The sequence below is a fragment of the Meriones unguiculatus genome, chromosome 11 (assembly GCF_030254825.1).
Source record: "Meriones unguiculatus strain TT.TT164.6M chromosome 11, Bangor_MerUng_6.1, whole genome shotgun sequence".
NCBI lineage: Eukaryota > Metazoa > Chordata > Mammalia > Rodentia > Muridae > Meriones > Meriones unguiculatus.
The window spans coordinates 54,223,231-54,235,277 of record NC_083359.1 but is presented as its reverse complement, the minus strand read 5'-3'; the positions used below and the strand labels follow the sequence as shown (position 1 = coordinate 54,235,277).

The 12,047-nt window shown below is 45.2% G+C and overlaps 1 protein-coding gene across 23 annotated transcripts in view; it reads left to right on the top strand.

The window, feature by feature from the left end:
• Nfasc (neurofascin) overlaps positions 1–12,047 on the top strand; it is a 168,528-nt gene that overhangs the window by 108,901 nt on the left and 47,580 nt on the right. For all 23 annotated transcript variants that reach the window (XM_021636373.2, XM_021636369.2, XM_021636360.2 and 20 more), the window contains 3 exons: positions 2,229–2,340; positions 2,750–2,934; positions 4,068–4,199. In XM_021636373.2, the coding sequence (XP_021492048.1) occupies positions 2,229–2,340; positions 2,750–2,934; positions 4,068–4,199 (429 nt within the window). The remainder of the gene's footprint in view (positions 1–2,228; positions 2,341–2,749; positions 2,935–4,067; positions 4,200–12,047) is intronic.

Below are 12,047 nucleotides of genomic sequence, written 5' to 3'. Positions count from 1 at the left end.
TCTCCAGCTGCTGACTGAGAGACAGTTTAGAGCAGCCACCCAACACAGCTCAGAATCCAAAACAGTGAACCTGGGAATTTGGACAAGCCTGTTAATGTCACAGAAACTCTGCTGAAAACACAGAAGTGCTCAAGTTTGTTGTGAGGATTAGCCATGCTGGTGCTGCAGAGTGACCGGTCACAGCACTTGGCCCTTATAGATACTTACTGAGTGGGGACGCATCCCTCCGACTCCAGGGTACTCTTTCATTTCCTTTGAACTTGCCTTGCTTTCCAGCTGCTGCTTCCTCCCTAAGATACTTCTGTGGGTTGGTAGCCACATCCTACAAATGTGGTGGTGTTGTAGCTTCCCTCCGGTCACACGTCAGTGTGTCACCACGCCCAGAGACCCGTGTTAGTCTTCCTGCTCCCCATCCTTGCTGCTTCTCTGACACTGTGGGTTCGTGCTGCATGCTATGGGTTGAATTACATGTCCAGAGGGTCATAGACTGGCTCCTTCAGACTTTTTTATGTATGTGGAATGAGTGTGATGACCGAGATGGCATCTTTTCCATGTCACTGTGGGGTTTACAACTCTGGACAGACTCACCCACTTGACATGGACCTCCTACCCTGGGTCTCCCTACCTTTTTGGTGCCCATGACTGTGTATCCTTGACCCTCTTTTGGTGATGGGGGTGGGAGGAAGCTTCTGCTTCCTGGATACTGGGAGTGAATGCTGCTGGGTCCATAAGTATAGACAGTAACCAACTAACCACTTAATGGATTAATAGCCTGCAGTTGCCACTGCTGTATATGTGTGTGCTGGTGTGACAAATGAGGGCATCTACAGTGTGGGGGTAAACTGTTGCCTCCTCTTTTCTTTATCTTCCCCCTTTTAACTTGCTCTACAAATATTTACTGAGCACGTGTCACACGCCATGTATTGTACTCTGTCAGTAGCCTAAATACCTCAGTGTTTTAACCTTTCTTCCCTTGACAAAAAAAAGATGAAAGCTAAGTCAACTCTCTGAGATGTCTCTCAGTGGCTAATGAAGAGAAGCTGGGCGTCCCCAGGACAGGTGCCTTCCCAATCCAGCCAGACACCTGCAAGTGCAGCCAGCTCCCTTAGGAAGTGCAAGTTACTGAGTTTGGACCCTCACCAGCCAGCCTTCGCCCCAGCAGCAGCAGTCACACCCAGATGAACGCCTTTGTTCCCACTCCAGGCATCTCCAAGGGCTCCTGGCTCCTGGAAGCTCTGCCTCCCCACTGTTTCCCCACTTGTCCAGCAGAGCCTAAGACCCATGGTGGCGCCAGCAGGTCACAGTCACCTTTCAGTCTTCATGTGTCTTTGGGGAACGGTGCCTCCTCCAGTTTCCCCTTTGTCTTGGAATTTCTGGTTGGACAATTTTTTATTTTTTTCCCATTTCCATGGAGTTGTACAAAGAATATTGCAGAGTAGTAAAGCCTGGGCAAGATGGGGTCCACTCTCCATGGATGTACCCTTACTGATTGCCCCGTCCATGGGGAACAGTGTCGGTGTAAGGACCACCTGGCCTCTAAACCTGTGTGGAAGATATCCGCCTATCTCATGGTGATTCCAGCCTAGTGGAACTGTTGATCACCTCCCCCCATATTGGCTGCTCTTCTCCCCACCTACACCAACCCCCTGTCTCATACAGTTATGCCAAGAGTGAGGAGACACAGTAGGCTTGGCCTCAGCTTTCCAGTCATCTCTTCTCATTCATTCTCCTTGTGTCTTTGCTAAGCCATTAATAATTCTCTGTTTATCTGGGGCTCTGTTGCTTCAGCCAGAGTCCTTACCAGAGTCCCAAAGAGCAGATTGCTTGTCCTATGTCCCCAATCTATGCCTTCTCTTTCTTCCATGTCCCTGTCTGGGGAGGAAGACTGATGCTGAGATGACCTGCCCTGGGGACTACTGCAGTGGCCTCTCCATCCCAACACAGATGCCAGTGAATGGACCTCTCACTGCTCCACAGCCCCGCCCTGTCCCAAAAGGAAAGGGTGGGCTCCTGGGCTCTTCTCAACAGAACACAAAGCTGGCTACATACATGTGCTGGTGGGGCAGAGGACCCCAACCTTCCACACACATTTAAAGATACCCAGATCCTGGGGGTGGCTTGTGCTGGAAGGACCCAGCCTGCGGGAAGTGATGACATTTCTCTCTAACCCAATTCTTTTGGCACACCTGGACAGGAGGCTCACAGAAGTTTGTTCTGTCCTGTTTCAGCCCGAGGGGTTGCAGAGAGCACGCCCAGCTTCATGTATCCCCAGGGCACCTCGAGCAGTCAGATGGTTCTTCGAGGCATGGACCTGCTGCTGGAGTGCATTGCTTCTGGGGTGTACGTACAGCCTGCACCATCTCCTAGCCCTGCTCCTGGAAGGATGGGTGGGCACCAGTCCACACATTTGGAGACACACCAGCACATAGTAAAAGGGAAGAATCAGCCCGGTGGGCAGGGCACTATGTGTCTGTAGTCCGCAACCCACTTTGACTGTCTCTGTTTTGGGAAAAAGAGAAAAGGCAGCGGCTGGGCATGCTGCAGAAGCATTAAGTCATGTGGAATCTTGGCCCTGTTTCTGTGGAGACCCTGTGGCCAAACAGCCTTCTCTGAATAGGAAGCCTAGTTTTTAGAGTATATACATCTCCCTCCTGGGTCCAAGTCTGCTGTTAGGATATCTGGGTGCCAGGCTCTTTTAGGAGATGCATTCAGTGATGAGCCCTTTGTTTTCTGCTTGATCCCTCTATAGCCCAACACCAGACATTGCATGGTACAAGAAAGGTGGGGACCTCCCATCTGACAAGGCCAAGTTCGAGAACTTTAACAAGGCCCTGCGCATCACCAACGTCTCCGAAGAAGACTCTGGGGAGTATTTCTGCCTGGCCTCCAACAAGATGGGCAGCATCCGGCACACGATCTCGGTGAGAGTAAAGGGTACGTTGTGTGTATTTCTCATTATGATAGCATTGCCAGCCCTGAACGCAAATATCATGACACCCTTTGCTCTGTGGCAAGGAGGCACAGGGAGTGGGGAACTTCTGGTGTCCAGGCTAGTGACAACAGTGGGCTGCCATAATGGTGTCACCCCTGGATGTGCGACTACATGCATTCATGGGCTTGGGTACCGCAGGAAGGAGATTTGCTTTGCTGTTTGCCTGGATTCTGGGCTCTCTCTGCAGTGACATTCCTCTCAGAGCCTTTCCCTTCATTTTGCATTCTCATCTGTGATGTGTTGCTTTAGCCTGTGCTGTCTGTGTTGTGTGCATGGCACCACGCTTCTTCTTAAGGACGGAAATCATCATGGGCCAGGTTCTTTTTAAGCCACTTCCCTCCCCTCAAAGCAGGCATGGCCCACCTGAGCTGCTGAGACACCAGAGCTCCTGTCCCTGTGGGTCTCCACTATGTGATGGGCTGAGTCACTTCTCAGCCCAGGGCTACATGCAGAATGGAAGGTCAAGGGCTGAGGCGCTGAGTCAGAGAACTCTCTCAGTACAGTTGACTGATCATATGACCTTGTCTTCAGCACCACACACACACACACACACACACACACACACACAAGCAGGTTCTCATTCTCTTTGGTGGGTAACAAGACTTTGGAGGCTATAATCCAGAAGTTTCTTTTCTCAGAAAACTCCATGTGTTTACAAAAAAAAATTGTTCAAATAATGAGAAGGGGTGAACAGCCAAGAACCACTCTAACTACAGTTCAGTGTCTAAAAGAAAAAGAAGTTCAATTCTTTCCATTCTTATAACAATGGAATTCCAAAGGGTGCAGCCAAGCATGTCATCGATGCCCTTGACCTCTCAGAGCCCCTTCACAACTCAGATGTTGTAAGTCAGGATGAGCCCCAGCGTCCCTGTTTTTTAAAAGGCTTTGGGGGAATTCTAATGAGCAGACTCTCTTCTGTGGGCTCAGCTAGCCAGCCACCTGCAGGCTGAGCTGAACCATCGCCCTGAGGGTGAATGGTCAGAGCTGGGACTTAGGGGTTTGCCCTCACACAGGACCCCACCTGGCTTCTCGGGCCTGGTCTGTGCCATCTACCTCTGCCTGCCTTGTCTTGCAGCTGCTCCATACTGGCTGGATGAGCCCAAGAACCTGATCCTGGCTCCTGGTGAAGATGGGAGGCTGGTATGCCGAGCCAATGGGAACCCGAAGCCAACCGTCCAGTGGATGGTGAATGGAGAACCTTTGCAATGTGAGTGGAGCTGCTGTCCTCCTCCGTCTGTTCCCTCCACCCTCCAGAGGTTTTGTTGGTGGCCGAATGTCCTAAGTAAAGGAAGCAGGTGGCTTCTTAGTGCTGCCACCAGAAGCCTTCCTCCGCAGGCATCTCAGAAGTAGAAAGCCTTCCTTATTTCTCAGGGAGAACAGGAGGCAAGTAACCTAGAGCCTTTGGTTCTGTGTTTGGAAATTTGTGCTTCTTTATTGTTTTCTTAACCTTTGCTTTCTGACCAATAACTCTAAAGCCCAGTGTAGAATCTGAAACTGCAGCTTCATCTCAGGTTTGGGCTCTGAGTAGGGCTTAGAAGGTAAGGTCGTTAACCAATGATGGATCTGAGTCTCACTCTCTAACAAGGGCCAGTTAAAAGGCAGAGTTATGTGACAATGTGAAAGACTGTGGAAGAATCAAACATAAGTGTTTGGCGGAAATTTTGGTCCCATCCGGATGGACTGAATGGAGAGGTCTGATAATGTTGGTCCTGTTCTCACATCATATTCTGTCCAGTTGTCTTATTTTTAAATGTCTAGTCATTTCCTTCTTTAAGGACTTGGGAAAATGTGAGGCTATCAATCAGGGGGGTGGGAATTCAGGAGGCTGCAGAAAGAAGCTGCCTCAGTGTGATGCAGTTAAGAAAAGAGTGAGACCCAACTATAGGGCATCTGGTGCTGATGAGGTGAAAAGCACAGGTGGCAGGCAGCTCGGCCACGGTAGTGAAGTGTGACCAGCACACTTCTATACCTTCCTAATACTGTCACCTTCTAAAACAGTTTCTCATGTTGGGTGGCCCCCAACCATAAAATTATTTCGTTACTACTTTATAACTGTAATTTTGCTATGAATATAACTGTAAATTTGTTATGGATTATAATATAAATATCTGATATGCAGGATATTTGATGTGAGAAAGGGGGTCTCAGCCAATAGGTTGAGAATTACTGATACATAGGGAAAGGTAGTCTCACCCTTAGTGGCCAGCAGCTCACCTTACCAACTGAGAATAACCAGAGGTCAGTGGGCGGGTGAATCTCAGCAGCCACCTGTCTGTTCCGTTCCGTCTGACCACTTGACCTACACAACCATCTCCACAGCAGGGAGGCTGGCACTGGGAGGTGTGGAAAGAGCAATGGCAGGGCTGCCTGTAGCAAGGTCATGCCATGCCTTTGCCCCCACTCAGTGCGCTCGGGGGAGACACTTCCAGCTAGAACATTTCCACCCCAGGGTGCACACACTGTGGAGTACAGAGGAGTAGAAGAATGCAGCACACAGACCACAAGGTGTGGCCGACAAGGCCCCTGGTGTGCAGAGAAAGTGAAAACCACTCTGGCAGACACGATTCTTCTCCCGTAACAAGCTCAGCGACAACACTAATCACAGACGAGACCAGGGTTACCAGCCTCTTACACTACCCGCAAACCCAAATCCACCAAATCTGATGGGTTCCAGCTTTCAAAGCCCCAGTAAGAAATTGCTCTAACTTTTTCTTAATCCACCTGTGTTTCACTTGTTCTTTCGGCTCTCTTTGCACTTCAGCTTATTTTTTTTTAACTTCTTTATTTTAGCATTATATTTTTCTTATATTTATATACTTGTGTTGTGCATTTTTCATTGTTAGTATTTTCTTTTTTATTAGCCTCTTGTGTTTTCCCTTTCTTTTTGTATTGTACTGTTATTAGACTTTATCTTAGTTTTCAAGGCTCTGTGTGTGTGCAGGTTTATATATGGTCTTTGCCGGAGGACTACTTTGAGTGTTATTCATCAGGAGCCATTATCTTGTTTTTTGAGACGAGGCCTCTTGCTGGACTGGAACTTGCTAAGGAGGCTAGGCTGGCCGGCCAGGGAGCCCCAGAGATGCACTTGTCTCTGCCTCCCCATTGCTGGGATTGTAAACATGCCGCCCTGTGTCTGGCTTCTTTACGTGGACTCTGAGATCAAAGCCAGGTCCTGATGCAGCAATCACTAATGAAGTGATGTCATCATGATTCTCATCCCAGAACAGTCTTCTATGTTGTTTCATTCTCTTACATTTTTGTCATTTTCTTTACAGTCTGTTCCATTAATGAGCCTATATTTAATCTTTTTCTTTCCCCTCCCCCTTCAGCATTCTACTAGACAGTCCTCTCTTCTTCTAGCTAACCTTGTTTCTTGAATTTCCCCTTTCCCCAACCCCTTCCTTTATCTCAACTATTTACTAATATTGTATGTACTCTAAATAATTTTCAGCTTCACAGCACACTGCATTATTTTGCCGTTTTGTGTTCTACGGCCATTAGTGATGTATCCGTGGGCTTTAGCCACCATTACGTGTATTTCTAGGCCAAGTATGGCTTGATGTTGTTGCTGTCACAGCAATTTGTTGTCTCCTCTCTGAAGGCTTCTGGGAATTGACCCCTTTAAAGCACAATAAGAAGATACACAAATGAGGGGCTGGAGAGATGGCTCAGAGGTTAAGAGCACTGGCTGTTCCTCCAAAAGCCCTGACTTCAATTTCCATTAATCACATGGTGGCTCATAACCATCTATAATGAGATCTGGTTCCCTCTTCTGGCATGTAGGCATACATGCAGGCAGAATACTGTATAAATAAATAATAAATAAGTAAATCTTAAAAAAAATAAGATGCACAAATGAAACCCTAGGAGCTATCAGGATCAACAGATATGTAAATCACAGCTCAGACACACAAGGAACACAAACAAGCCAGCATGACCCCTGCAAAGAATGATCAGTGACTTCAAACATAATGGAAACAACTAGATGAGTGAAGGGAGGAAATCAGCTCAGGATCAAGAGACAAAGCCAGAAATATAGATGAAAAAGTCAGAAGAAAACACGGGAAAAAGTAAGCAATGTGAACAAGCAAGGAAACTGAGGTGTTTTGTTTTGTTTTGTTTTTTAATCAAATAAAAATCCTGAAATGAAAAACACAATGAATCAAGTAAAACAACACAATGGAAACCATCAACAGACCACACCATGAAGAAGAAAGACTATCAGGAGTAGAGGGAAAGGTCAAGGAAATCATCATTACTAAATTTAAACATCACTAACATCACTAAAATTTTTTTAAGTAAATAATATGAAAACAACTTCCAAAAATTCTGAGCTACAATCAAGAGACAAACCTAAGAATCCGGGAAGCAATAGAAAGAGCTGAGTTAAAAACCTGAATGTATAGAACATCTGTTCAGTGGAATTACAGCAGAAAACTTCCTAAATCTAACTGCAAATATAGTTACCTAAGCCTAAGTTGGAGTTTCTGTTGCTATGGTAAAACACCATGACAAAGGCAACCTGGGGGAAGGAGGTTACTTGGCTTACCTTCCACATGATTGTTCGTCATCAAAGGACAGCAGGGCAGGAACTAAAAACTGGGTAGGAGAGAGAGGAAAATACTCCATAGTCTTGCCTACAACCCAATCTTACAGAGGCATTTTCTCAGTTGAGACTCCATGCCCTTCAGTGATTCTAGCTTGTATCAAGTCAACATAAACTAGCCAGCACAAAAACAAAAAGACATTTGTAACCCCGAATAGCCATGACCAGATATTGATGATACATCATAGGCAAGATGTCCAAAGTACCAAACAAACAATAGCAAAAGGTGTAAGAAAAAAATATCAACTCACAAATGCAGCAGAATGACATCAAACTTCAATACAACCCCTAAAAATGACCAAGGCAGCATAGGTTAATCTGCTTCAGTCATTGAAAGTAAACCAACTGTCAACCAACATTGCTACATCCATCAAACTTATCTTTTAAATTTCATGGAGAGGAGCTGGCAATATGGCTCAGCCTGACAATCTGACTTTGATTTCACATGTTAGAAGAAGAGTGCTGATTCCTGTACATTTTCTTCTGACCTCCAGATGTATGCACAGCGCATGCATACCTCACATTCACTAAATAAATGTCAAAAATGTAATTAAATAAGTTCGTGGAAAAATGAGAATGTTTTCATACAAGCACAAATTAAAGCAATTTTTCGCCACCAACCCACTCTGCAGAAATGCTTAAAGAAATTCTAAACACAAAGAGGAATAAAATGTCAGCCAAGAGAACCCAGCAAAGAATATAACTTTCTTGTAGAGAATAAATGAATGAGCAAAGCTATGAAAGACTCTGTCCTGTCCAACACAGTAAACCAGCAAACCCCTAATACAAACTTGACAAGGACACACCCACAAGCTATAAGGCTGGACATGATAGATCACTCAAGAGGCTGAGACAGAAGGATGGCTATGAGTTTAAGGCTAGCCTGAACTACTTGATGAATTCCAGGCTAGTCTGGGCTAAAGGATGAGACTCTTTCTCAAGAAAAAAAATATATAGATGAAGACCAATTTCCCTGACAAACATAGATGAAAAAATTATCAATAAACAGTTGCAAACTAAATTCAAGAACATGTCATGAAGATTACACACCATAGTCAAGTTGGTTTCATTCCAAGGATGTGGCAAGTTGGCTCAACATATATAATCAACAGCTGTAATACAACAGATAAATAGACGTATGGATGGGGGTCACAAGCCATCTCAACCAACCCAGAAAGGCCTTGGACAAAGTCCAGCACTCCTTCCTGATAAGCCTTCCTAAAGGAGTTAAGAACAGAAGGAGCATGCCTCAACACGATAAAGTCTGTGTTGACAAACCTATGAAACATTGTATTGAATGGGAAAAACTGAAAATCTGTCTAAGAAAACTATGAGACAAGGTTGTCTGCTCTTGTAGTCACGATAGTACTTAGAGCCTCAGTTGAGCAATAAGAAAAGACAAAAATAAAAGGGACACAAGTAAGAAAATAAGTCCCTATTTGCAGGTGACAAACCTAGGAAAGAGTTTAGATTTGATAAATGATTCTGGCAAAGCAGCAGTATATGAAATCAATACACAAAGCTTTCTCTTACACCAATAGCAAACTTGCTGAGAAAAAAAGCAGGAAAATAGTCTCATTCACAATAGTCTCAACAAAACAAAACAACCCCCCCCCACACCAGTGATTAGTCTAACCAAGAAGGTGAAAGAGTGCTACAATTACAACTTAGAACATGTGTCTTTCTGCTTCTGAGTTACCTCACTCAGGATGATCTTTATACTCACTTATAAGTGGATGTTAACCATATACTATAGGATAAACATACTAAAATCTATAGTCTTAAAGAAGCTAAACAACAAGGAAGACCCTAGGGAAGAGGCTGAAACCTCATTCAGAAAGACAAACATGATAGACGTCGGAAGTAGGAGAAGACAGGGAACAGGACAGGAGCCTTCTACAGGAAGCCTCTGAAAGACTACCCATCAGGGTAATCAAAGCCAAACTTTGGGCAGAGTGTAGGGAATCTTATAGAATAAAGGGAAGATAGCAAGACCTGGAGACTCCACAAGGAGTCCAACAGAGCCAAAAAACCTGGGTCCAGGGGGGCCTGCAGAGACCAATGCTCCAACTAAGGACCATTCATAGAAAGGACCTAGACCCCCTCAGATGAAGCCCATAAGCTGCTCAGTTTCCAAGTGGGTTTCCTAGAAAGGGGAGCAGGGACTGTCTCTGACATGGACTCAGTGGCAGGCTCTTTGATCACCTCTCCCTGTGGGGTGCAGCCTTGCCAGACCACAGAGGAAGATGATGCAGCCAGCCCTGATAAGACCTGCATCATAGGGTGAGAAGAGAGAGGATGGGTGGAACTGAGAGGAGACTGGAGAGGGGGGCTACAGCTGGGATACAAAGTGAATAAATTGTAGTAAATAAATAAGGAAGGAAGGAAGGAGAAACATTGTTTCTTAAACGTTAAAGACAACATTAGAAATTAGAAGGACATCAGTATTAACTGTCACTGTGATAAAGTGTCTGACAGAGACCATCTAAGGAAGTTTGGCTTTGGCTCAGTTCAAGGACATGTCCACCTTAGCCAGAAATTCATGGGTGGGAGAGATACTGGAGACGTCACTATACCTGATCTCAAACTATACTACAGAATTATAGTAATGAAAACGACATGGTTCTGGAACAAAACAAATAGACCAATGAACTAGAATACAGAACCCTAATGGAAACCTGCACAACCATAGCAACCTAATTTTTGGCAAAGGCGTCAAAAGCATACATTGACAAGGACACTGGCTGTCCACATGAAAAAGAAAAACTAGATCCATCCCTCTCAGCTTATACAAAAATCAATGCAAAACAGGTCAAAGATCTTAATGTAAAGCCTGAAAGTGTTAGAGGAAAACATGAAGCACTTGAAGATGTAGGCACAGACAAGGACCTTCTGCCAGAGACTCCGGCATCTCTGGAAACAGTTCCAGGAATTGATAGGCACTTTGTGTGTACTAGGAAGACTGCACGGCGATGGGGCCAGCTAGCAGAGTGGAGCCACCGCCTGCAGAGCAGGGGTCGGGTTCGCCAGCCCTACATCTGAGAGTACTAGACTCTGAAGAACTACAAGACGTAATACTAGGAAAACAAGCCATCCAATCAGCAAATGGGCAGATTAACTGAACAGGTAATTCTCAAAAAAAGAAATACGAATAACCAATAAACACAGAAAACACATTCAACATTCCTAGCCATCAGGAAAGTGCAAATTAAAACTGCAATTGGACTGAAACAAAAATGACGCAGATGAGGGAAGAGGAACTCATCTGTACTCTGCTGATAACTGGGGCAGCCAGTGTGAAACCAGTGTGGAAATTCCGAAAAGAACCAAAATTGGTGCTGGGCATGATGGTGCACGCCTTTAGTCTCAGCACATGGGAGGCGGAGGCAGGTGGATCTCTGTGAGGTTGAAGGCCAGACTGTTCTACGTATGGAGTTCCAAGCCAAATCAATCAGGGTTACATAAAGAGATCTCTGTCTAAACATGCACACATGCAGCTTGTCTTTGCTACAGTGTGGGTTTCTCTTTTTCCCACCCCGCCCCATGCTATTGAAACAAAAACATATTCTTATACTGTTGTTGTGTTTCTTAAAGGAACAAAACTTCCAGAACTGTCACTGCATGTGCATACACTGGGATAGAGTTGTCGAGATGGCTCACAGGTGAAGGTGCTTGCCACAGGAGCCTGAGCACATCCCTGGAGCCCACATAAAAATGGAAGGAAAGAACCAACTCAACGAACATGTCCTCTGATCACACATGTGCCGTGGCACACACACATCACACATATATATGACAACCTTCATCCCGACCTAACATGTTTGTGTTTGGGCAGGTGAGGTGGCTCAGAAGACTCAGGCACCTGCTGCCAAGTCTGGCAACTTGAGTTTGAACCCCAAGGCGCTCATGATAGAAGGGGAGAACCAACTTTCAAAAGCTGCCCTCTGACCTCTACAAGTGCACTCTGGCATGTGTACATACACACAAAACAAAATACCTTTACAAAACTAAAAATAGAACTACTGTATAATCAAGCTGTATCATTCCTGAGCATATACTCCAAAGAATACATTTCAGCACACCACAGAGATACTTGGCACATCCACGCTTTTGCTGAGCCCTTCACAACAGCCAAGACACAGAAGCAGCCTCTTTGTCCATCCACAGATGAACGGCTAGAGAGTAACATGATGCATAGACACAATGAGTTTTATTCAGACATGAAGTTCAACCATTGGTACCATGTTAAGTGAAGTAAGCCAGACTCAGATGTTCCATGTTTTCTCACGTTGGAATTTGGGCTTAAATATGAATATGCATGCATGCATATACACAAGGACACAAAAGTAGACATCTGTGAAAGGGGAGGAAGTTGTTGAAAAAGAAGATATGGGAAGACAAGAGAAGGCAATAGGAGGGGAAGAAAGACAAAAACCTCGTGTAGTTGAA